Source organism: Python bivittatus, unplaced genomic scaffold (assembly GCF_059951505.1).
Source record: "Python bivittatus isolate LINGU-HERP-01145 unplaced genomic scaffold, Pbiv_v1 ctg000670_np1212, whole genome shotgun sequence".
In the NCBI taxonomy this organism is placed as follows: Eukaryota; Metazoa; Chordata; class Lepidosauria; order Squamata; family Pythonidae; genus Python; species Python bivittatus.
In genome coordinates this window covers 13,194,236-13,220,512 of record NW_028277094.1, presented here as the reverse complement: position 1 = coordinate 13,220,512, position 26,277 = coordinate 13,194,236, and the positions used below count along the sequence as shown (strand labels likewise).

The 26,277-nt window shown below is 51.1% G+C and overlaps 1 protein-coding gene across 6 annotated transcripts in view; it reads left to right on the top strand.

Moving 5' to 3' along the window:
• Window positions 1-26,277, top strand: part of LOC103051233 (gamma-aminobutyric acid receptor subunit alpha-3-like) — a 43,320-nt gene that overhangs the window by 3,970 nt on the left and 13,073 nt on the right. The window contains exons 1-4 of one of the 6 annotated variants that reach the window (XM_088151789.1): window positions 8,991-9,503; window positions 13,163-13,293; window positions 17,466-17,590; window positions 23,663-23,730. In XM_088151789.1, the coding sequence (XP_088007915.1) occupies window positions 13,205-13,293; window positions 17,466-17,590; window positions 23,663-23,730 (282 nt within the window). In that variant the 5' untranslated portion in view covers window positions 8,991-9,503; window positions 13,163-13,204. Of the gene's footprint in view, window positions 1-8,990; window positions 9,504-10,152; window positions 10,680-13,162; window positions 17,140-17,465; window positions 17,591-23,662; window positions 23,731-26,277 lie in introns of those variants that run through there. The other 5 variants (XM_088151790.1, XM_088151787.1, XM_088151792.1 and 2 more) reach the window with 5 other exon arrangements.

Sequence of the window (26,277 nt, the reverse complement as noted above, 5' to 3'; positions counted from 1 at the left end):
GCACAAGTCTTGACATGTGTATGTTCTGCAACACCTCACTGGTTATGTTGACTGGTGGGGCTGGGATCTGCGCAAGTGCCCGCGGGCAGCTCCCGACTGCTGTGGGCAAGCCTTCTGGCCGCTGTCCTGGCCAGGCTTCTGTAGAAGTATCTACCAGCGGGTTGGATTAGTGCGTTACACTTTTTCTCCTGTTTCTGCCAGCAACAGGATTCACGTGGCCCTGCTTTTTATATGTTTATTACATGTGGGTGGGTGGGTGGGCTGGTGGCACCATTTTGCTACCCCAACACCATTTTGCGTAATCCACAGGAAACAGTAGTAGCTACAGGTGCCAGCACTGCCATTCCCTTAAAGATTGAGGATAGGGGGAGCTGGGGTGAAATTGACAGACGTTCTGCCAGTTTCCCCTTCTAGCCTGAGGTCACAGGTACAACTAAGTTGCAACAGCAGGGGGGAAGAGAAAGGGAACACTGTGCCGGTGGCTGCTACTTGGGCTGCTTCTGAACTTGGGTCGATCAGTCCTTTGGAAAACTGGTAAGCCTGTGTCCAGATGTTCCTGGCTGACCAGCTCATGGGGGGAGGACAAGCCCTGGACAAGACAGGAAGACTCTCTCAACCCACCTGGCGAGCCCCGTCCCACTTCACCCTGCTTCCTCCTCTTGTGGCCAAAGCCTGGCTTGCCTAGAGCAACCAAGTCACTGTGAAGATACAGCATAAATGTATTAGCATGCAAACAACAAAACAGTGCGCGCTGAGCTCCCAGCAAAGCACTGGCAGCTTGCTGAGCAGCCCCGAGCAGAAGCAGAACCACAGTTTAAATACCTGTGGCCTGCTGCATTTCTAAGACAAGACAAAGGAAGAGGTAGACGCAGCGTGCATTACAGCATGACGCTGAAGTGTTTTTGATGAACCCACCCGTGTGACCTTCTCCTTATTTATCCCTTCCTGCTAGGTCAGCATGGCAGCCATGCTATCTTTGAGATACGGCCAGGGAATGTAAGCCGTGTGGTTTACTGGGCCCTCTCTGATTCCTCCCCGTCGCCACTCAGGACCAATTCAGCTTGCTGTGAATGTTTTCTTACAAGGGCACCTTGAGCAGTTCACGTGTATTGGGGGGTGGGGGGAGTAGCGAATGCGGCTCACCTGTGTGTGAAGGGGAACCTTTTACCCCCACACTCTTCTACCAGTCAGGTTACTTTGGGACTTGGGTACCCTCATGTTCAGAAATAGCCCAAGAGCAACCTGGCAGGCAACATGAAAGCCTCTGTCTTAGGCATCTTCCCATATACATCCCAGCCTGCCCCGTACAAGTTTGGGAGGGGGCTTGGTGGTCCTTCCCACTTTGGTAGGCAACACTTGGAGGATGAAGCCGGGGGAATCCATCACTTTCCTCGGCCTGTTCTGAAGCTAACTGTGGCACCTGAGACAAGCTACGACTTGGCCGCCAGGGCTGGGCAGATCATGCCTCCAGCCTTTTCCGCCAATTCAGCGATGGGAGGGGGGCACATGGACGGGGTGGCCAGGGGGACCCTTCGTATCCCTTCCCGACCTTTCTTCTCCAAAGCTCTTTTCTGGCGCACCCTCATTTAGAAAAGCACCAGTCTAAAATTGTATTCCTCCTGTTCCAGAGGTAGCCATACACCCAACTGGGCTGGAAATGGGGGTGGGGGGTGTCTCCTCAAACTCTCCTCTCCAGGCTTTGTCAGATCTTGCTGCTGTAAAATCAAAGTGCAGGACTCAAAGCAAATAATCAAGGCTCACTGCAGTGTTTATTATATAAACAGTACGTACTGGAAGGGGCCCCACCAAAAGGATGGTGAGAGCCACCCCTCCAAACAAAAGAGATGCACTGATACTTATACATTTCAGAAATGGGGAAAATGATGCATACGTACCTATGCATAAGCAGTAGATCTCAGGTTACTTCCTGCCCTTCTGCTATCTACTATCTTCAAAGAAAACAATTGTCTTAGTGAGAAGAAACGGGTCAAAAGGAGGGGGCAATTCAGGGTGCCAAATGCCAGAAAGAAGACACCCTTTCCTGGCATCTTGAGGACATATTTACGGGTTGCCATGGAAATGTTCTGATAAGATTTACAACAGACTGGTGTGAACTAGAGGATAAGCCATCTCCAAGGCTATTGCAAATTCCTTATGTTTCAATTTGATTTAAACAACACCTTTCATCTGAAAACCTATTTTCCTCATACTGCATTATTGCCTTTTCCACGTTTCTTATATTTTTATGAGTGATTCTAATTCCCTGATCTGCAACATCCTCCCTTAATACGCAGTTCTAATTCCCCTGGCTTTGTTTCCTTTAACAAACCAATGGCTCTTTTCAGAACTATGTCTGTGGTCTTTCGAGGTATCACATTTTCTAAAGCACGTAAGATCCTGCAGATATATAGGTGTTCAACTTGTATAAGAACCTCTGCAGGGCCTGCTGAATCACCCAGTGGCCAACCAAATGCATCTGGGAAGCTCCCAGGCCCGAACAGCAACTAGCATTTAGGACATTTAGCTGTGTGTCACTCAAGAGGAGGAAGCAGGGGCATGAGTAGAGCTTCTGGGGCCCATGGTAGTGCACCCACCCCACGGGGGAAGAGCTCAGATGCAACAAGCCAGGAGGGGGAGGGGGAGGAAGGGAACATGGCCGCCAGCAGCTGCCCTGGCTGGAGAAACAGCCAGGCCTATGAGGGCTGGGCTTCCATCGCACGGCCCTCCAGCCCTGCTTGCAGGCAACCCAGGATGACAGCAGTTGGTCCTCCTTCACTTGCTCCTTGCCAGCAATCAGGAATCGAGAGCTTAAACACCTCCTTCAAACTCTAGGTTCCTAAGATTGTAATTCTAGTCTTTTGATGCAGCTGGATTAGATTACTGCAACAGGACAAATGCTGCAGTATCTCAAAACAGAGACAATATTTGTAAACCATCCCAAACAAAAATGACTCTGGGCATTGGCTGGACTACTCTTTAATAATTTCAAGTAACATTTAGTAATAAATTGGACAAGATGCTTTGATTTCACTAGGTTTTCTGAGGTCTAAGTCAGGGTGCTAGAAGCATCATATTTCAGAAGGTATATGTGTTTTATCTTTCTTTTTAATGTCATTGATTGATTTTGTGGTTTGGGGGATTCTTGACAGAGAGAAACAAGTCAAGTCATGTCTTTCTGTTCTGCAGGCAGCTACTGATTTCAGATGCTATCTGTGATAAAGGTTAATGTGAGTTCTGAATAGGAGGACATCTTACTCTTGGGAAGAACAGCAATTGCTCTGGAGGAGGATTGGGGTTGAGAGCCAGGGGCTGATGTGTGCACACCTGTGTACCTACTTGCCTATGTGTTCATCATCTCTCAACCTCCTCCCAGTTCTTGGTGCCACTCACTGTTCAGACAACTAGGCCTGCAGTTTAAAAGATCTACTGTGAAAATTGAGCCAGCACAAATGCTTAATGAAGCATCATGCTGTGAAAATTTTCTTAAATGTAAATCTACATACACACATATACATAACTTTGCATGGAAGCCAGTAAAATATATCCCTTCAGTGCAAGAGTCCGAAGTAGGTTCCCCTTTACTGCACTAACCCTCGTCTACATTAAACTCAGGAGGCTTTGACCCTGCTGAGTGCTGTTTGACACCATCCCTGCATACCAGAGTAATGTGTCCTCATTAGCACATCGGCGCACATGCTGTGCAAAACCAAAAAACTCTGCTGGATAAAGGCAATTCGCTCTACCATCCAAGGAAGACACCCAGGAGACCGCACTGGGTCTGATGGTCTTCCAGTCCTGCATGCTGCCTTTTACTTTTTCCATCACCCTTCTGTGGCTTTCTTCCTTTCTTTTAAAACCCCATTTAAAACTCAGGATGAGCTAAAATTACATTAGAGAAGAACCTGATTTCCCAACAAAGGAGAGTGCCACAGATGCAGAAGAAACAAAGGGCACTTCTGGATACTCTTGTCCTACAAGTTAGATTGTTAAATGCATTTTTCTTAAGAGGATCTGAATGGGTAAGTCTGAAACTCACAAGCTGCAGAGGGAGAATGCAGAGACCAGCCCCCACCTCTCATCACTTAATTGCAACTATTAATCATAATTTCATTGACATTCAGGGACCAATGCTGTAATATGCATTTACTTGCTTACTTAATTCTTATATCACCATGCTTCTGTGGATTCCTGGCCATTTACAACAGAAATGGGAGGTGCTTCTGCCATTGCTAGCATCTCTACTATACTTTTCACATCAATTCCAAACTTTCTATTTCTTCCTGTAGATCTGCCTGTGATCTACACGCAACACTTACTCCAATATTACTCTCTCTTTCATTTTAGGGTTAAGGACCAACCTAGCTGATGCTCCTTTCTTCTCGTTCTTATGAGCCAGAGGCACAGGAAGGAGGCAGTGGCTGTGCACAATTGCTCCTGTTCCTTCTTTGGCTGTCTGTCGGTGCCGCGGTCCTGGTTTGACCGTCCCTCTCTTCCCTACCGTGGGATTCTACCCGTGTTCCTTCTTCACACGTGTGGCATGGCTCAAACTATAGCAGTAAAAGAGCAGCTAGGTACTCATCTGCCATCCCTTGGAGAACTGTGTTTCTCCAAATAATGGGTGGTTTCCTTTTTCAGCTGTGCTTTATTGTGCCCTTGCAGGATTCACCTTGGCCACCAGAGAGCAGAAGAATCTCAACTACCAAAGCTGCTGTCTCCTGAAGTTTGATTCGGTTGGAGGAGCTAATGAGTCTCTTCTCCTCCTTCGGCAGAAGAGTTGCTTGCTTAGCAGCTGGCAGGAGGAGGAGGAGGGCGGATGTAGATGGAGCAGGGAATAGATCAGCATTCTTTCAAGCACTTGGAAGAGCAGGATGAAGCTTGAGATGGAGAAAAACAAAATTAGGGAATGGGATGACCAGCTATCACAGGGAATTACACTCCTTTCCTTGGACTTTGTTCAAATCTTCAGAGCTAGATGAACAGCATCCAGAAAGAATGAGCTGGTGGTTTTGTTGAGAAATCCTGGGGAGTGGGTGAGGGATCTGGTGCCTGGAAGATGGCAGAAGGAAACCTACCCCACAGGAAGCCTAGAACTATATTTTATTGAGATTGTCTCTAGCAACAGAATCTTGCAAGTCTGCTTATGTTTTTCCTCCCCTTCCTCTTATATTCCATTGAGTGAGTGAGGAGCCAGCTTGAGCCTCTTCCTAACACTATATCCAGGAAAACTGGAGCTTAAGGAATGCTTCTGTCCTTCTTGTTTCTGTAAAGGCTTCTGAATACTTCCCTCAAGGCTATCTTCATGGCTCTGTGCTGTCTTAAAGAAAAAGGGGGGGGGGGGGATACCAGTCAGTTTGGCTTGGATAGCTGGGATGGCTGTAGAGCAAATTGTAAGAAGCTTAATCTTTAAGCACAGGGATGGTCTTGCCAGACTATCGTTCTCTCACACGATGGACGGGTAAACTGTGTTGGTAATTTGTGAGAATGCTGTGTACCCAGTACGCCTTGGTGGTAGCAAAATGTCTGACAAAGAGCGGAGCCAGGGAAGCAGCTGCCTACAGGCGCAGAGCTCCTTCATGCCCCATTTCTTGCCCCAGCCTTCAGTCTGTAGGGAGGGAGGAGCCACTGCTGCCACCGCCACCACTGCTCTGCCAGCGTATTCTCCATTCTGTAAGACTGGAACATTTTGCACAGCCTCTTTAAAGCAATTGTTGATATCAATATAAACAGCTAAATACTTAATGTTCAGTTCGTTCTTTAGAAATTAGGAATGAAGCACCTAATCAACATGGTCACGTTGGGAGTGGGAGGCGTGTGTGCCTGGAAGCTTTTTGAGACCACTGGGGAAGGAGGTCTCCACAGAAGGTGGGCTTGGGGTTCTTTGTTTCCCATTCCCCATATTGGCTCCTGAGGATCCCAGGAAGGCTCAGCGGCAGAGCCCCGCCCACCTCCAAGTCAAGTATCCAGTGCAGATCAAGCATGTTTGCAACTGCAGCTGGGAACAGCTGCAAGTCTCTGCAATAAGAACGAAACAAACTCAGCGGTAAGCACTTCAGCTAAATTTTAAAATGCCGCTTCCATGACAGCCCAGAAATTGTCTACACCGTGATAGCGCTCGTCTTTCAGACAGGTGACAGACCATCCTCTGGTGTGTGAGAGTACAGATGGAGCTGGATGCACTACGTTGGCCTCCACGGGCCTTTCTCGAACTCGTGATTAAACCCTGTGCTCTTTCGTCCCTGAGAAATGTGAAGTATCAACTGTTCAGAACAAAGACTGGGGTGGGGGGCTGACTTCCAGACCACCGTGGTGAGATGGGGTCTGTCTGAGTGAAGCTGTGGATGGGTTGCTATGGAGATGGACAAATGAAATCCTTGGCATCAACTGGCTTTGGCAATGCAGCGCCTGATTCAGAGAGAAAAAAAAGCAACAATGAGATGTGTGTGTTGGGGGAGCAGGGATAGATGAAAGCTCTAAGTTTTTTTTTTTTAATCCCACCTTTATTATTTTTATAAATAACTCAAGGCGGTGAACATACCTAATTTTCCTTCCTCCTCCTATTTTCCCCACAGCAACATCCCTGTAAAGCGAGCTGGGCTGAGAGAGAGGGACTGGCCCAAAGCCACCCAGCCGGCTTTCGTGCCCAACATGGGGCTAATGCTCGCCATCCCCTGCTTTCTAGCCTGGTGCTTTCACCACTAGACGAAACTGGCTCTCCAGCTATCCAAGCTGTGATGTCTCTTCCTTAATGGGAGACGGGGCACACTCGGTGGTTGAGAAGTCTGTCAGGGGCCTTGCCCCAACTGGGCAAAATGCAGGCAAGAGGACACCTGGACCAACGGGAAGGTCTAGGCAGAACTTCCATGAGAGGATGCAAAAGGACCAACCTGCCTATGGAGCAAGATATTTCCTGAACGCTCTGCCCTATCCCCAGACTTCAAACGGTTTCCTGCTTGTGCCTCCCCTGATGATCTCCCTAAACTCCAGGGCCCTTCTCTCGGTGAAGTCCTGTTTCTCGGATGAACGGGCTTTGCGAAGGGAAAGATGCATGCTTTCGGAGCAGGCTCAGATCCCGCTTACCACTGCATCTTTGAAGCCATCCAAACCCTTCGCCAGGCTGCTGGAGTTAGGCCATGCCTCAGGACTTTTATGAAACACGTTGCCGCTATGAAATGCCAAGAGGAGAAATGCATTGGCTCCTTCACGGGTTGGCTGATTCGCTGCCTCTCATACTTGCGAGGCTGAAAAACGACCATTGGCCTTGTCTTCTAGTGGCATCGCCTCCATTTTTTTTTCTGCCACCCCAACACGTGTGAAGGTATATGGCAAGGTAGCGTTCTGGGAAGGCCTTCAGCTCGCCAGTGCTCACCCCAAGAAACTCAGCTTGACTGAGGTTAGAGTAGGCCTTGCAGCTTTCAGAGCACTTCAGCCCACCCAGATCAAACCATGAAGGACAAAAGACACAGAGTGTCCTGTGCGAAAGAAAAAAACCCCTAAGAAGTTCAGGTCAACCGCAATGTCCTCATGAGGTGGAAGTGATCCCTCCTACAACAATACAAGAGCTGACCCAAATTCCCAGTGCTTAAGTGTGAATGTTCTGAGAAGCTATTTTTAAGTAACCTGTTAATTAGTTTCTGAACGCTGCTTAATTAAGGCAGGAACAGGGAGAGTGGAGCAAGTCCAGACTTCCCATTTTCTACATGGGACCTGTTTGTCCCAAAAGTTGCCAGGGATGGGAAGCAGGCAGGAGGGGCTGTGCCGAGGGTGCTTCTCTTTCATGCAGCTTTCCTGTTGCCAGTGTGACTCTGCTTTGCACCAGGAAAGCGCTGCTCTGCGCAAGGGGACCTCAGACAAAGCCTCTCCTGTGGCAGCTTTGCACAGCAAAGTCTGGGTCCTGGGTGCTTAGGAGGGTCGCCTAAGGCAGAGCTTTTTCATGAGCGTAGGCTTTGCAGATGGCAACGGAAGTGTCCCAGAAAGCCTGAACGGAAAAGAAAAATGCCGCGAGAGTCACCAACCAGCTCAGAGACCCAGAAGAAAGGCATCCATTGGCCAGAGAGCCCAGTGGTGGAGGGAGGTGTGACCTATGTCCTCGCCAGCCTGTGTTTCATTACCAGGAGGAGGAGGAGGAGGAGGAGAGAAAGGAGAGAAGAGAAGAGAAGAGAAGAGAAGAGAAGAGAAGAGAAGAGAAGAGAAGAGAAGAGAAGAGAAGAGAAGAGAAGAGAAGAGAAGAGAAGAGAAGAGAAGAGAAGAGAAGAGCTTGGATCAGGTGAACTCCTCCAGGAAACCTCTTCTGCCCCGGGCTGAGTTGTTCCATGAACACTGGGCTGCCGGCTGCCAGCCCCTGGACCAGCTCACCAGCACTGCTGCTGTCGGGGCAAAGAAAACCAGCGCAGACGTGAATCCAGGGAGTTGCTCTGTAGTTGTCATCCCCCTGAAGGAGGGAAACCCCTTCTGAGCAAAAAGGGGGTACCTGGATAGGCAGCCAGCTCTGTCCATTTTGCTGATTGGTTCCTAAGCAACCCCCCACCCCGGGTGCTGCCAGCCCAGTTGCTGTCTTCTGGCTGCACTGGTTTGGATGTCACAAAATGCAGTCAGTGCCCCACCCATGCCCCCACGCTCCAGAGCCTTCCTTTCTCAACTCTTTTTTCTCACACTGCCTGGCACCATTTTTAGAAGTGGCAGCACCTCTTCCAGTTCCGACCCACAGGATGCCCCCTCCCCCGGGCCCCTCCAGCAGGTCAGGACAAAAGGGTCATGCCAGCCACCTGCTTTTCCGGGGGCCCCAGTGAGCTTAATCGCGACCTGGCTGGCACGGGGGTCCCTTGCTGGGTTTGGCCTGTCGGAAAGCACCTGTTAAAACAACCGGTCCCCCTCGGCTGTGGGGCGCTGCGGATGCTGCTGTGCCTCTGTCTGACCAGCCACTTCTCTGATATGGTCAAAAGAGGGGCGCTTCGGGAGTGACCCCTCTGCCCGCAGAAGCCATCCAGGCGCTCTTCCTGCGGGCGCCTCATAAGATCGCCAGGCCCTCCTCCGGGAAAGGAGGGGAGGGGAGGCGCGCGGGGAGAGAGGAGGAAGCCGCCCGCCCGCCGTGCCTCGCCGCCCTAACCTCGGCAGTCTCGGCAGCGGAAGGCGAATCGCGGCCGAAAGCGGCAGCCGCGGTGCTGTCGCTGCCCCCGCTGCTGCGAAGCCCCCAGCCTGCTGCTGGGAAACCGAGGGGCGCGAATCGCTCGCAGCAGCCGAGGCACGCAGGCTTAAATGCGCCGCTCTCCTCAGCTGTTTGCCGCCGCCGCCGCCGCCGCCCGCGCCTCTTCCCTCTCCAGCCACCCGTGAAGGCGGAAGCAGCGCCACAGACTTGCCGGCAGCAAGACCGAACGGCGGCGGGGAGCAGGCGCCCGCGGAGCCGCCCCGACAGGATTCGGGCTCCAGCAGCTCCGACGGCGGGACCGCGCCTTGACCCCTCGGCTTCCTCTGACCAGCGGGGCGTCTCGTATCACCAGGACAGGCAGGTGCTGTGATCGGAAGCGCTGGGCGGCGTCGCAGGGGAGGGCGAGCGTTGTCGGTGCGCGGGCCCCTTTTTTGAAGCCCGGTCGATAGACGCGAAAGCCAGTGGCCGCGCTGCCCGGCGGCTTGCTATTCCTGTTGCGCGACCTCGAAGACCGGAGCCTGCAGCCCACCATCTTCCTTACACCACCCTCAACCCGCCCCAGTTGCGCAGCGCCAGCGGCAAGCAGAGAGGGAAGGGGAGGCAAAGGCCCCTCGGCCCTTGTTTTCCGGCCCACTGGCAGCTGGGCCAGTCTTGAGCCGAGTTCCAGAGAAGGACAAAGGGCTTTGCGGCAGCTGGGCGCGTTTCCTTTGGCTGAGGCGCTGCCGGCCAGACGTGGCCGAACGCGCACAGCGGGGACTCCTGCGGCGCGCTGCCGAAAGAGACGGGTGGAGAAGCCGAGACAGCAGCGCCTGGCGGACGCCTCCCGCTGCTGGGCCGGTGGATCAGGGGCGGGGGCAGCCAGCGAGGGGACTGCGCGGACAGGCTCGGCGCCTCCGCAGCGACCTTGCCTCCCTGGGGCGCTAGCCTCTCCTCTCGCGCTTGTAGCCGGCGGTGCTAGAGGCTCGTCTGATTAATGGGCTGCAGCAAAGGACTGGCGGGGGTGGGGGGAGGCGGGGCGACGAAGCCCTCGGCCTGCGTGCTCGCAGGGAGTTGCCAAGCTGCGCGCTGCTCCAAGGGCGGAATCGGGCGCTTGCAGGTGACGCTGACCCGGAGTCCTCCGCCCGTCTCGGCGTCTAAACGGCCGCGGCTGGCGCGGAAAGCTCCGTGGGGTGGAGTGCAGTCTTTGTGCCGGAGAGAAGCGTCTCTGCCCAGCGGCAGCGGTCCCGTGCGGAACAGAACCTGGGAAGGCGCGGCAGAAGAGGGGTGATCGAGCCTCCCATGCCCGCCGGGGGCTTTGGCGGGGCAGGCCAAAGAGGCTTCTTGCTGGGTTTCGGGGCTGCGGGCTCGGGACGGGGAGCTGGCGGTGTGGCATCAGCCGGCCTACAGACTTTTCCCCGCGGAGGGCTAAAGGGGAAGAGTCCGCAGTATCCGCTCCCCGGAGGCCCTGCTGCACCGCTCCAGCAGCCACTTGCGGGGGCAGGGCCCCTGGGAATCCGTCTCTCTCCAGGCCCGCGGCCGGCCGGACCAGAAGATCGTGGTGAGTCCCCATGGCTTGGCTGGGTGGACAGAGAGTCCCAAAGCAAGACGGGCTGGCCCCTCCATCAGGTTTGGTGCCAAGGGGGTGGGGAGCCTTCGCCAGGGCCACAGGGGAGCAGGAGAGGAGCTTAATCGCCCACTTCTCTTCCCACAGCTGGTAGCTGCCCTTTGCACCCAAGCTTTCCCAGAGCCTCTAGGTGCAGCCGGGCAGCTTCCTTAAAGGGCACTTCACCTGCAGAAAAGGCTGCCAACAGCACAATATGCGCTTCCTCCATGCTGAGCCCTATTCTGTCTCGATGGTGGTGCTGTGGAGATGGAAGGTGGATCCCTCCCACCTCCGCTGCTTCATTCCCCTTGCCATCAAGCGTTACCTGCCAGTGGGATCAATGGCCACCATTTGCTTGCTTTCCCATGTGTAGGTGCAGGGGGTTCAGAAGCCCCTGGCTGATTCGCCTGAGAGGCGGAGGCACTGAGGCGCTTGATACCTGCAACCTGCCAGCTGAGTTATTTCTGAAGGCTCTTCCTTTGAAAGAGCAACAGTCACATGTCCAAAAATGCCTGTCTGGCTGGTGACAGACATGGAGTACCTGGTGCCCTCAAGAAATAGCTGAGCCACATGGGACCACGGCCAGCCATAGCTGTGGATAAGCTGCTTTGCGCACTCTCTGTACGCATTTTCTCCTTCTTTGCAGCTTCTCTTCTGGCAGTCTCTTGTTCTCAATACTCCTTTGTTTGGGGGCACTTGTGGCTGTCACATTCCCCGAGTTCAGCCATTTCCCTTGGGCTTGTTCTTGCGCCCCTCTCCATCTGAGTTCTGCTGCATCCGACCCACGGCACTCATGGAGGCATTGCTGCCAAGGTTTACTACAAGCAGCTTAACATACAGACGGAGCTCAGACATAATTAGGCACGCAGAGAGAGACAGTGTAGTAAATAAGGCAGCTTAATACGCCCCCTTTCCTACTGGCATGACTGCTGCTGCTGCAAACCTCCTTTCCAGACATCAGCAGGTGCGCTGGTTGCTTGCCACAGGGCTAGCCAGGGCTATACCTTTCCTGTATAAGAGGAAAGGGGGGGAATGCTCAAAAGCAGGGGTGGCTGTGAAGGACACGTTTCTGTCATTTCAGGTAGAAAAGCTAGCGAGGTTGACATCAAATGTAGGAGCGTCACAGACCCAGCAAGTCAGGCCAGCTCACAGGGTGCCATGGGTCACGCAAGGCAGGGCTTGTCCCCCATCCCTTGCACCCCCGTGAGTTTGTTCCTTGCCTGGTGGTTAGGCTGAGCCTTCTGAGGGGGAAGCATCTCAGTTCAAAGGGGGGGGGTCAGGAAGACCCGCACAAGCTCCCAAATTCTCCCTTTCCTGAGATATGGCACTTTTCCAGAGTCTCTCACGCCTCCCTTAGTGAGCTGCCCATTTTGCTGCTTCAGCCTTATATTTATCCAGGAAATATGTCGGTGGGCACATTTCATTTACTCCAGCCTTCCCAACCATTTGTCCTGAGGCTATTTCTCTCAGAGTTCCTAGATAATGGAACTTGCCTGGTCATCTGCATTTTCCAGAGCTCTCTGTCATGGTTGCGCTACTACCTTCTCCACAATCATTTCAGGCAAAGCTATCCATCAGATCTCATCTCTGAGCAAAGGGGCTAAAAAAGTGATGAGAAAAACACAGTATAGCCTGTTTAAAATGTATTGCAATCTAATATTTTGCATGATAAGACTGAAGCTCTTAATCTCCAACTGTTTTCTTGAGATAATTCTGATAAAGAACTTTGTAATGTGGCCCTTTAATATCCATAACTTCTTACCATTCCTTTGATTTACCTCTCCAAATTACAGGGTTTTAGCAAGTTTAGATAAGAAAAGGACAAAAATAACACTGAAGAATACCTATGGAATCAACAGGAGTGAAGGCTGAGGTTTATGGAAATATGGAAAAGGCATAACTTTATCTTTCTAAAAGTTCTTTGAAACTACACACTAATACTCAAAACTATCCAAAGTTGATAGTTCTCACCAGCATGAACCTGCTACTGTTCACCACTGTAGTCCTGCTCCTTCCTTCCTTCCTTCCTTCCTTCCTTCCTTCCTTCCTTCCTTCCTTCCTTCCTTCCTTCCTTCCTTCCTTCCTTCCTTCCTTCCTTGCCATGCTGCTCATCTCTGCATTGCACATTGCCTGTTGCCAAAGACAGGAAGAACATCATCAGAGATCGGGGCTATTATGCTGCTGGGCTGTCTAGAAGCAGCAGCCCAAACTCAACATTATTCAGGAATAGAATAATGGCCATAAGGACCACCATGGGAGATTCACAGTAGCTAGCTGGGACCTGGCTTTGCACATCAGCACACATGATTCCTGCTTTCAGTCCTTTAGACCAAGACCCCAGAGAGTCATCCGGCTGGCCTCTGACTGTGCAGCTTCTATCTCCCCATCCTCAAGCATCTTTCTGGCCCTTATGACTCTCCACTTTTCCTCTTTGGCAGGTGTGGACCATCTGCTGGCTACCACTGCTGCACTGTAAAGTGATGGCATTGAGGACAATCTGGGCAAGGGCACCCTTCTGTGCTGCTAGCCTTGGACTTCTGGTTCTAGTCTACGCCCTGCCTGCTGAAGGGTAAGGTGGCAAGGACGTGGGTCTCTGGTTCTAACACGAGTGGAAGCAGGGGCGGTTGGGTCGTTCCTTCTGACCCAGCAGTGATTGTAGGGAGGGAGGCAGCAGCCTCCGTTTGGACCCACATTCTGGCCCCACAGGACTGATCTGCTTATTGGGAGCTGGCTGAGAACTTACTCTGCTCAGTTCCTGCATTAGAGAATGGGTGATTCAGGCAATCTTTTGTAGGCTGCATTCACTGCTGGGTCAGCCCCTGAACCTTCTCGGAGACAAGAAGTAGGACAGCTCTGCTGGGAGCTATCTTGAGCCCCCATTCATCGTTTGCCATTTGCTTTCCGTCAGGCAGAGCAAGACCTGAGGGCAGTGAGCCATTGGAGTCTATAGCCCAGAGGGGAGAGGAAGGGCTCCCCTCGGCTGGACGCGTTGGGGCAGAGGCTGGAGAACCAGTGGCTGGGGAGGCTTTAGTTGGGGTTCCTGCACTGAGCAAGAGAGCAAACTCCGTGGCCTTGAGGGCCCTTCCAACTCTGAACATATGGTAGTGCCACCAGAGAAGAAATGGAATAGTTGTATTTATTGTTTGCCCTTCTTTCCTGTGTTTGTCCGTGAAATTAATGTTGGCTGCAACTCACATGTTTCTGAATTTAAACCTCTCCCTCCCTCCTGTGTCACTGTGATGCATCTTGTGCATTTTGCAGGTGTGGGTGTTCTTTTCCTGAGTTTATTCTCAGAGTTTACAATCCAGAATTTACTTCCTACTTGCTTTGCATAACTCTTCCCCACGAAGAGAATTCTGACATGTGAACATCACTTTACTACTGTGGATAAAGGTAGTCCTTGTTTAGTGACTGCCTCATTAGCAACCATTTGCAGTTATGACGGTGATGAAAAAGCAACTTTGCAACCAATCCTCGCATTTACAACCTGCACAGGTCTGTAAAGCCAAGGAAAGTCGAAGTAAGATTATAAGCAGATTCATGGTTTCACTTAGCAACCACTTCACATAATGACTGAGTTGCCAGTCCCAATTGCGATTGCTAAATGAGGAGTACCTGTATAAAGAAATCTTATTTCAGAACAAAACATAAAAACTCAAGTGACCTGCCCCAGCTCCACACCCACAAGGCAGTATGTTCCTGCTGAGCAGTGTTCCAGGGTGTTTGCTCTAGTAAGCAAGAGACTCGCTTATACAACTGCCTGTTCCTCCTCACAGGGCACGTGTGTGGTTGCGGGGCAGGGGGCCGAGGAGGTGGTGAAGATCATGAAAAAGCAGTGAGGAGACATGGGGGGGGGTTCTTAGTGGGAGAAGGCCTTGTCTCAAACTCCTGGGCACTTCCATGAGGAACTGCATGCAACCATCTCCTCAGGAAGCACCTGCTCACCGTGTGCACCAGCAGACAGAGCCAGGTGTTTTCCTCGTGCAAGAGAAGGATGCCAGCACCAGCCCAACATGCTGCACCTTCTCTTCTTTTGCCAAACACATGTGGAACAGGCAGGGATGCCCAAGAGTGGTGGGCTGCTTTGGCAGTGATCACGCTGCAGTGACATTGCTACGACCAGCACTCTTCCAGTCAACCCAGTCATCTTCACAGTCGGCCTAGGAGAGTGGCGATTTGGCAGTAGGAAATCACCTTCTTTTCCTTTCCACAGCGTAAACCTAAAATTGGTTGAGCTGTTCTAACTACAAAGAGAAAAAAAACAATTTAACACAAACTGGTCAAGAGAACAACAGCTGACTATCACAAATCCTACAATTACCCTTAAAAGGAAGCAATAAATTAGCTAGAATTTGCAAACAGGAACTGTTCAATTAACAGAACAATTGTCCTCAAAAACCTCAATAACTCTTTGCATATCCACCCTGGGGCGATAACAACTGCTGTGTATTCTATAGTAACAGCCCCAGAAAAAGGTGGGGAGAAAAAAAGAATAAAGGAGTCCATGTAGCAATAAACCTTAGAATGAAAGAGTTTGACAACAGTGTCATTTGGATTAAGTATCACCAGGAGAGGAGCAAAGGATAAAAAATCCAAAGGAAGGGATAATGAGGAAGAAATCCCAATATGTGATCAAAATCAAAATTCAAATTTGTTACAGACCTGTTGGTCAAGTAAATAAAGGTGAAGGTGCAAGTAAGACATGAAAGGTGGTAGAAGTGGTTTGATTGTTGTACTGGTGAAGATCTCCATTCCCCTCCCTTCCTCTGCAGAATGCAAAGCACCCATTTCTCAAGCTTATACAATCATGGACTTTACCCTAGAGGTCATCTAGTCGAACCCCCCTTACTCAGTCTGGATGCACTACAACATCTCTGATGGAAGGCTACCTCTGAGCCCCCTTTCCTTTGTTCTGCTTATTCCTGTTAATCAACTTTTGCTCCCAAGCAACCTCTTCCTTTTTCTCTCACTGTTAAGGCAGTGATTGATCTCCCTGTGCTAGGTGATGGTGGAGAGAGCCACAGAGGTGGTCTTGAGGGAAATATCCAGAGGCTGTTACAAAAACAAAATGGGCAGAAGCATTCCTTAAGCCCCAGGAGAGAAGATAGCATTAGGAAGAAACTCAGGCTGGCTCCTCCCTGACTCACTGGGCATAAGAAGGATGGGAAGAAAACACAACCAAACTTGCCAGAGTTTATTAATAAAGTCTGTCTCAAGAAAGCTTAGTTCTAGTCTTCTTATGGAGTTTGTTTCCTGGTCTGGACAACCTCAAAGGACTGACAGGTAGCAGCTCACTGACCAGTCGTCTCATAAAGATGCTATTCATCCAGCATATACAATTCTCAAACTTGCCTTCCTCCAGCAACCCTGCAGATGCAATCTCTGGGCTAGATCCCCTTCCTTGGAGCTGATTACAGACATAGCATTGGAGGGAACCTCAGGGGTCATCTGGTCCAACCCTCTGCTCCCACACTCTGCTAAAATATTCTGGACAGATGGCTCTCTGCTCTCCCTCTTTGAAGGCCTCCTGTGAAAGTGAATGTACCACTGCCTGGAGTAACATCTTTCACTGGTTGACAGCTCTTAAAGAAAATTCCTCCTAGTAGATTCCACCCATAGGTTCAGGTTTTGTCTCCTAGGGCAACAGACAACAAGTCCATCTCCACTATTAGACATCTGAAGGCTGCTATCAGTTGTCTCCTTAGACTTCACTTCCTCAGGCTGAATGCTCCATTAACCATTCTTCATAGGATTTGATTTCCAGTCCCCTCACCATCTTGGTAGCCCCCCCCCAAACTTACTCCAGTCTGTCAATGTCTCTTTTAACCTGCAGCACGAGGCACAGTATTAAAACTGGGGCTTAACCAAAGCAGAGTGAAGTTGGACAATTACTCCCTATATCCAGTTAGGGTGTCCCAAAGTGGCATCTGCCACACTGTTGGCACACGTTCAACTTGTGATCTACTAGAACACCCACAACTTTTTTGCATGTTTTACTACTCAACCAGGGCTCCTCATCCTAAATGTATGCATTTATTTTATTTTATTTTCCACAGAAGCAGGACTTGATATTTCTGCTGCTAAATTTCATTCTGGTTTGGGTGGTCTTTGTTTTGTTTTGTTTTGTTTTGTTTTGTTTTGTTTTGTTTTGTTTTGTTGTTTGGGAGGGACTTCCCAGTGTTTAATATGTATAGATCTTTTTTAAATGTCTTTTTCTCTTCTAAAGTATTAGCCACTCCTCCTAGCTTTGTGTCATCTGCAAATTTGATAATCGTCCCTTCAACCCATTCATCCAGGTCATTAATAAAAAGGTTGAGCAGCATAGGGCCCAGGACAGAGCCCTGCAGACTCTACTTGATCCTCCCTCCAAGCTGAAGTGGAGCCATTAACAAGCACTCTTTGGGTGCAGCCAATTGTAAGTCCATCTAACAGAAGCTTCATCTAGCCCATATTTTGCCGCGTAGTTAGTTAATGATGCCGTCGCTGGCCCTGCCTTTGTCAGCCTTTGCAGGAGTGGAAGTATGGAGGAGCTTTGCCAGCAGGGCCATGGGACTTGCCTGAAATCTCTGTAGAGATGGTCTGGGATGGCTGGTCATCATCTAACCCCTTCTCGGATCAGTTGGGTGGGGACTTGTCACAATATGTCTGACTCCCCTAAAGAGATCACCGGGAAGATCTGATAGAGAAGTCTCCCTAAATGAAGTCATGTTTTGATCTTTCTGTCTCTCCTTGACATGACAGACTAGCCCAAAAGCATGGCCCCGATATCATTGACGATGACAGCAAAGACAACATCACCATCTTCACACGCATCCTGGACCGTCTGTTAGATGGGTATGACAACCGACTAAGACCTGGTCTTGGAGGTAAGTCCATTTTACCAGTGTTTCCGGTGGTTTCTTGACCTCCTTGAACTAAACTCTGTTTCTCCTTCAAGCTCCTTGCACCCTTTGTACATGGGATGTCTCTGTTATTTGAATTTATATGTCACCAGCTCCTGGTGGCTTACCTTGCTCTGTGCTCATGAACAGCTGCTCCTGTCTCGGGGTAGGAGAGGTGGTGAAGTCTCCAGCAACACAGCCTGTGGGTGCAGTGCTGGCAGCGCAGAGCATTCATCCTCCTACTTCCTCGAGTCCCATCTGCACTTGTCTGGGCAGGTGTTCTGTCACCCAGTGAGTGTGGGCGAAAAGTCACTCCTTGAAGACCTAGGAACAGAGCACCTCCCGTCTTGACTGTTGACCACTTGGGGAAGCCTGAGAAGCTGGGGGAGCTCAGGGCTGCTGCGGTTATCTTACCAGCTCTCTCTTGTCTACAAGGTGCAAAATAAGTCATTGGCAGGACCAGCATTGCCACCTCTGACTCTCCAAGTCATTTCGACACCAAATTGGTTTGTGCTTAATTCCGAATGGATGTGGATTTACATTCACCCAGTAGTGGCTGGGATGTCTGCTGCTAATCTCTTCTATATTGTACATGGGTAGGGTGTGATTCTATAGTTGTGCTGTATTCAAGGAGATATAGCCACGTTAAATTGCTGAGTGGATGGGAACGGTAGTTCAACATTTATACCCAGCCCAACCCTTCCTGCTCCCTGGCAGTGCAGCTCCCTGTCAGAAGGGAAGGCCGGGTCTCCACTTCTCTCTTGCCCCAGGCACCGTGTCCTGGACGACCAATGCTTGTTCTTCTCTGTGTTGCCACTAATTGAGCCCAGATACGCATCCCCCACTTGGGGGATTTCTTTTTTTCTGCCTCTAGGAAAATACAGAAGTCTGTCTGGCTTTCCAGAGACTGCTTGCTCAATTCTGACCTGAGGATGCTGTCATGGCAACATAGCTGCTCACTGAAGAGAGATCCTGAGAGTTAATGGGCAAGTTTGGTCTACCCTCACCATGCAGGAAAAAGCTTATCTGTGCACACCGATTTGCATCCTGGGGCCTGTCATTGGCCTGCCTCTCTCTCTTTCTCTCTCTCTCTCTCAGGCACACCCACACCTGCACACCTGCAGCTTTCTAACCTCTGCCTAGGCAATGGGGAGGGGCTTGGCATCTTTGAGCAAGAGCGCTTGCTAATCCAGCCTCCCTACTCAAGGTCAGCAAAGGACCCTTGGAAGTCCCAGGCTCACCCCACATCTGTGTCAAGGCTCCCCTTTGTGCAAGCCTCCCTTCCTTTCTCCCTGAGAGAGGACTTCTGGGGGACAATTGCAACCCAGGGTGCCTTCCATCCAGGGCATGGTGCAGCTCACTCGGCTTTTGCTAGGATAAAGGGAGCATGGCTACCTACTGAAAGCAGCAGACCATGTCACTAGGAATGAAGTAGGGGAGGGGGAGGGGGAGGACCATCTCTCTCCCAGGTTTGGGGCAGGAGACCCTTTGTTATTTTGATATTTTGGTCACCTAATGCGAAGAGAGATCTCTTTGGAGAAGACCCTGATGCTGGGAAAGATTGAAGGCAAAAGGAGAAGAGGACGGCAGAGGATGAGATGGTTAGATAGCATCACTGAAGCAATGAGCATGAAACTGAGCAAACTCAGGGAGGCAGTGAAGGACAGGAAGGCCTGGCGCAATATGGTTCATGGGGTCACGAAGAGTCGGACACGACTTAACGACTAAACAACAACAACAACAACCCTTTGTTATCTGGCCAGGGCCACGGAGGGCAGCTTGGCATGTGCTCCTGCCACTCCCCACTCATTGCCCCACTCTTGCCTTCTGGAGCACTCCTGTGCTGGGCAAGAGGCCCTCTGGGTTCCACCCCACCCCTTGTGGAAGGGCTGCCAAAGAAGAACGGCAGAGATGACCGTAGCAGGGCAGATCGCCTGGCTCCCCAGCTTTGCTCCAGGAAGAGCCAGTTCCATTGGCTGCTCTGGGAGAAGGGCAGCAAGAAGACTGGCAAACTGGGGGGCAAAGTGAACTGATCTTGATCGGATTTGTACCAGGCTCAAAGTTGGATAAGCAGAGTTCGGTCTATATGGCCCCAAAGGAGAAACCGGCGGCCTGGGTAAAATTGTGATAAGAGCATGGGGCAGGGTGGCTCTGTATGTCAGAAGCAGAGACTGTAAATGTAATAGCATAGCCAATAAAATGAATCAGTGCATCCTCTGGTTGAATGTGGGGCAGGAATCCCGTAACTGTCCAAGCAGCCGCAGTGAGTGGGGAGACCGAAATAGGTTGCAGGGGACTTTCCCTGTTGCCATGGTGCTTTGAATTAGAAAGGGTGGCGCTTTGGGGGGCTGGGGAGTAGCTAGGCAGAGTGGGCTCTGCGCAGCTGAGCACCCTGCGCCAAGAATTGCTCTATGAAAGCGGCACTGGCAGCAGGGAAGGTACCTCCTCAAGCAGTCAGACATGTGTCCCTGGGATGACCTGGATTCGAAAGGAATAGGGGAAGAGTCACCTCAGGCTTAAGCCAACCATTCCACTGTAGATTTTGGTCCCACTAGGCATAACAGGTCTTCTTTTAGGGCTGCTTGGGCATGCTGTCAAAGTGCAGGTCGTTGCCAAAAATTCTGACGCTGCTGGATTTGCTTTCCAGGCTGAGGAAAGCAAATCCAGGCGCAAACTTAGCGCCTACTCCTGAAAAGGTGGTTAGCCCCTTTCCAAAGGAACAGCTCTTCTGTATTGTGGCAAGGTTATGTGGTTTGCGGGCCAAAACAGGAAGGGGTGTCCATCCAGAACAGCCCTTTGCTTTAAGTACCGAATGGAGAGGTGTTCATACAGAGCTTCATGGCCTCCAGTCCAGGCAAGCACCTATCTTGACTGGTGAAGAGTCCAGCTCCAGATCTTGCTGGGGCTGGGACGCAGCCATTCCATGGCCTGGCCAAAGCACTGAATTGATTTGATGAAGAAAAAGGACCCCTGTAGCTGTCTGACCTCAGGACAAGGAAGACACACATTTCCTGCAGGGCCTGCCTTCCAAGTCCAGATGTTTGTATTTAGCCCTTGGTAGCTGGTAGGCAGCTTGGTAGGCTGCCTGTAGACATCTATGTAGAGGTTGCTTTCTCTACATCCCTGTGTTGTTGCTGTCCTTTTAATTGACTGCGTGGTTTTTTGTGTTGCTCTGTGATTTTAAATTATGAAGAGCTGTAGAGTTCACAACCGTTTATAAATGTGTAAATGTAGGAGTGCTGTTAAATAAACGCAAGAAACATCAAAGCACCATCACCATCAAAGGAACTAGAAATGGGCCAGGTTTATCCAGAACACATCTGCGGATGTGTTCACAAAATGCAGGAATTGGGGGTTTTCTAAGATCAGCAAATAGGGGGACTCACCTTGGGTAATCTCCCCCAACCCCGCTGGCCTGCGAGCCTTCTGAAAACAGTATTTCTGGAGCGCACAGCAGGAGGCAAGAGATTGTTACCCCCTGCATAACAATGGCACCCACTTGTTCCACATCCAGAAGCCTGTAAAATGTCCAGTGCTGATTTTATCTCAGAAGAAATATGTGTCCGTTGTGTGCGCACCCTGTTGCGGGGGCCCCTTCCTTATTATTCTTTTCTTCAAAATTAAAGTTCATCCCATTAATCCAGCGATACCATTAAGGCTCAGTGCATTTTACTGCCACCAACAACCCTTTCCTGAGTTGGAAATTCTTGCGGTTTTTCCCTCTTGGTTAACCATCTTTTGGTGAAGTTCAGACATGGAATCAGCTGTTATAAAATAACTCTGAATGGGTTGTAGATCAGTTCCCTTGTTATTGCAGCAGCCCGTCTCCCCTGGCCTTGCGTGTGCACCCTAAGCCCGCCCCCTTCCGCCAGCCTCCCCGCCGCGCTCACCTCGGCTCCTCTCCCTCGAGTCTGGGAGGAGGATGCTGAGCCAGCTGGCTCCGTGGGCAAGAGAGCCAACCTCCGATCACCACTACCACCGAGTCCACTGATAGCTGCTCTGCGCCATTATCTCAGCCTCGCTCAGCAGAAGCGCCGAAGAACATCCCATTAGGCAGGAACCGAGCTTGTGGCTGGAATTTTCCAAAGCTCACCCAACTAGCTAAAGAGAAAGAGAGCGGCCCGCAGTCTTCAGAAGCCCATTGAGTTGCACTGTGTACAAACACTGGTTTCTCGTGTGTTTCACTTTGCATTTGGCTGTTTGGGAAAAAACAATGTATTTCTTTGACCCGACGTGCAGAATAAATGTCGGCACTTGCCAGAATTTTATATTGGTTGAGCTTGAGCACAGCACAGGCTGTGCTGCCATCTAGTGCTCTTCCAGGTTTTTGCAACCCAAATACGGTAGCCCTAGCAAAGTGGTGCAGCTTTTCAGCAACTTTCTGAGTGTGCTCTGCGTGACAGACTTCTGCTCACGCCCGGCTGGCACCGAGTCGCCATACGCTGCTCAGAACCTGTCAAGAGGCCCAGCACTCTTTCGTTGGGTCTGGTCCAGTGTATCAGAGGGCAAATGTAACCTCTCAGCCAGACCATGGTCCCACTCAGACAGAGCTGCCAGGGTCTACCGGGGACGGTCTCTGTTGCTCGGGTTCACCTCTGCTGCAGTGCAGGGAGGCCAGCGGGTGGCAGCCTAACACGCCAGTTTGGGCTTGGGAGCACCCTCAGGCATTGCACCATTCGGTAAAAGTCACATGGCCGCAACTGGGAAGGAAACTGGACAGAATCAGAGCGCAAGGAAAGCCTGTTGCATCTGCCCTATTTTCTCACAGTGCAGAGTTCAAGCCAGAACAACACAAAAAATGGACGGTGGCAGAAAGGAAGAGGTAGAATTCCATAGGCCGTCTGGGAGGGCTCAGCTCAAAGTCACTTCATGGATATGAATCATAAAGAATAAATCCACCTCCCCCAAAGCCTCTGCAAAAAGAAAGCGTCTATCCTTGGCAAAGACCTTGCTGAGGTTCCACGTAAAGCTCCGGAAGGATTCTGTCGTGAATAACCAGGAGTCAATTGGGGCCTCCTTTAAAAGCAGAATCCTCAGCGCAGGAACAAGCAGGGGTGACTTTGGAGCATACGGCACTTGCCCGGATAAAAAAGCATGTACACAACAACCCTGCGTGTAACGTGCTGCCGAATAAGCATTTTTCCAGTGTTCGGTGCCTCCTCAGTAACACACAGCAGCACACTGAAAGATGGGTGGAAGGCATTATGGTCCCTAAGGCCAGAGCAGAAGGCCTCTTAGGGATGTGTTTGATCCCAATTTGTAAAAAGAGAGACTACCTGAAGTTGTAGAAAGCACCTAGAAGTGAAAATGTAAAATAATCTAGGGACTGTCAGCCGAGCTGTATAAAGAAGATCTACAGGAAAGTTTTTTAGTGTCACAGTTTACTATTCATCCCTGTACTTTACAATTCTTTTTTCTTCAACTGCCGCTTGAAAAATTGCTAAGATGAGTGATGGCTTTATTTGTTTAGATTTATGTCTTGCTTTTCATTCACAAAATCAAGCTGGCATACGTACAGCTTCTTCCTCCCATTTTCCCCCGTAATAACCCTGGGAAGGTAGGCTTAGGCTGCGAGAGAGCAAATAGCATGAAGCCACCCAGCAAGCAGCTATAGACTCCCCCACCAGTCAGCATTTTGCACCAAATTCAGTTTCCAAAGCAGTCTTCAGCAGCAGCCCCACGTGAAGTGTGTGGTTTAAGCATCTCATCAGTCATTAAGCAATATGTAAACGTGTGCCCTTTCACAGAATTTGGAAGCACTATTCTTGGATGAAGTCTGATGGCATGACAGGAGGTCCATGGGTTACAACATGTGTATACGTCTGTTCTAACTTAGAAATCCTATAAAATTAAAATATAGACTTTATGCCACTTCCAATTTGAATTAAATTCTGTATCTGATTTACTTTTGAGGTACATGGTTATTTCAGATATCGAAGGATCCTCCCAAGGCACAGACATTTCAAGCAACACCAAGATGCTAATTTTATATCGAGGTACGTTTGCTCTGTCGGTACAACTCACTTTCAATAGCTATTATGTTTTCTGTTCTTCCAGATACAGTTACTGAAGTCAAGACAAATATTTATGTGACAAGTTTTGGCCCTGTGTCAGACACGGACATGGTGAGTGACGCTCTCTGTTTTTCTGTCTGGAAACATCCAGAGGTTCCTTGGGGGCAGAGCAGCATTCCCTTAAAAATGTCTCGGCATCACGGCCTCTCCTTTCCCAAAGGTCTGCCTGTGGTTGGATTGTAGAGGGGAGGGCTTGAGAGCAACAGTGGGGTGATTCCACCAGGACTTCCATGGCAGAAGCAGGAGCCCACCAGGTATGTGTTGAAGGGCTCAGTAGGACCAGTGTTGCCCTTCTGCTGTGGGGAGAGGGAATGGTTTCCCAGGGCTAATGGAAAAGTCACCCACGTCCCTGAAGCTAGACTGTCCATCCCACTTTTGGCCAAGAGCAGGTTGGCAAAAGCTGCCCCTGGAGGTGCCAACTTTGGTTGGCTGCAAGGAAGTCAGTGGGGCTCCAAACTCTGGTGGGGTAGAGAAGGGATGGAGGGATACTGGGAAGCCCTTGAGGGAAAATCGTAATGGGATGGCTGTGATCTGAACAATTCCCCACTTAGTTAAAGCAGCTGTGAAACAGAATCCCATCCATCAGAAGAAAGCAGGACCAGCTTTCCACACCCAAAGCCGTGATCTTTCTGGGACTGCGGTGAGGAATCTTCCTGGGATTCTCCAGCTAATACTGACTGAGATTGCTGGCAGGCTGGAATTCTTTGGCTCGTTTGGTGCCACAAGGCTCACTTCCTCTGGCTCATGGAGAAGCTCTTGCCAGGACCGCTGGCTCATCTGCACTTACTTGCTGGGATCTGCATTTGCGTCCTTCCTGAGTCAAAGGGAGCCGAATTGGGCTCCTGCTGGTCCCTCTGTGTGGGCTGGTGGAATGAGACATTTGGCTCCCCGCCTGAGCCATCAGTCCTCCCACGACCACTGGCTTAACATACTTTTCTCCAGGCCATGAGGCACTACCCCCTGTGCCAGCATAATTGCTCTGTTTCTACAACATTCTCCTTTCTGCCAATAAAACAGGAAGGGTTCCCCGCTCCTCCTTTGCCAGGAAGCCTGGTCCACTAGGGATTCCTCAGAGCACCTGATCTACAGGGTGGGGGATGGAGGAGGCTTGCTAAAGCCCCACTGTCACCCCAGGCCTGTGGAACAGGCACCGCAGGCGATCCCCATGAGGGACAGTGGGGGTCGGCAGCTTGCTCAGTGGGATGGTACAGGGCGATAGATGCTGGGGAGATCCAGGGTTGTCTCGGCTTCACCTTCACACCAGATCAGGAAGCTCCAGAGTCTCTCTGGCTCTGGACAGCCTGCCTCCCTGGCAGCGGAAAGGGAACCCCCTTCCTTTTGGACTGCTGCTCTTCCTTTGCTCTGGCATCTCTCTCTCTCTCTCTCTGTGCCATGGTAATTCCCTTGCTGTTCAGCATCAGAGCCAAGGACCGTAATATATTCAATCGTTCCACCTTCAGGGAGTATCTCATCCTTACCATAAAGTTGAGCGTATTTGATTAAGGGAGCGTGTATAATAAACTGTGAAGCAAGGAGAGGTCAAAGTAGTTGAAATGAACGGCGCTTTCTACTCTACGTGATCTTACAAAATTTACTCAGCAGGAGGAGGGGAAAGTAGAATGCAGGTGCTTGTTTCAGTTCTGCACACGTCAGCCTTAGCAAGCGCACCCCCGCGGGGCAGGAAAGAGGGGCGGCCCCCGGCCCCTGCCCTTCGCAAAGCCAGTCTCCATTGTCCCTCTCTCAGTGGCCCCTTTTGTCCCCCCCCCCCGCAGTGGTCCCCAGCAGCGCTGCCAGAGGCGGGAAGGCCGGACGCAGGAGTGCTGTGGCCTCCTGCTGGCTGAAGGGGAGGCCGCCTTTCCCTGCCCCAAGACCGTTGGGGGCCAGCACAGCGTTCCTGGGAGGAGTGACTGCTGCTGCTGCTGCGGCTGGCAGCGCTCTGCCTCCATCATCGTTAGCGCTCTTTGCCACAAGATTGTTACCATGGCAACTGCTGGGAGGGGGTCTGTTTTTCTGCACTTGTTGCTGGGCCTTTTCTCCTTACGACGATTCGGGGGGGGGGCTTGGAAGGGCTCTGCAGCGCTTCCTCCTGAATCTAAATGCCTAGGGCACCAGCAGCTGTTCCCCAGCCAAGAGCGAGGGTTCAGGAGGGGGATGCGCGATCATCGCCCTACCCCCCACCCCCCACCCCAGCTCTCACCATTTTATTGCCCCCAAGGAGGTCTGAAAAGGCAGCGCTCCACAACAGCCTTCCCCTTCCTTGAGCTGTTTCTGGGGACAGGAGCATAGCTGGGGCGCCCCCGAGTGCCCTTGAATTCCTTCAGCCGCCCCGTGTCCTGCCACGGGGAAATCAGCCAGGTTAGGGCGTCGCTGAGACAGGAAGAGAAAAGGGAGAAAACAAGGCAGCTACAGCGGCAGAAGCCGACTGCGGTGAACCTGACAGGGCAGGAAGGCAGGACCATGAGCAGGGCTCCGGGTGCAGCACCAGCGGATCACAATGCGCGATGCTGGGGCAGTGGCACAAAAGGCTTCCTCGGGTTCTCCACTCTGTTGCTTGTGGAGCCGGTGCTAATTCTGGCGAGGGGTATAGCAGACCAGACA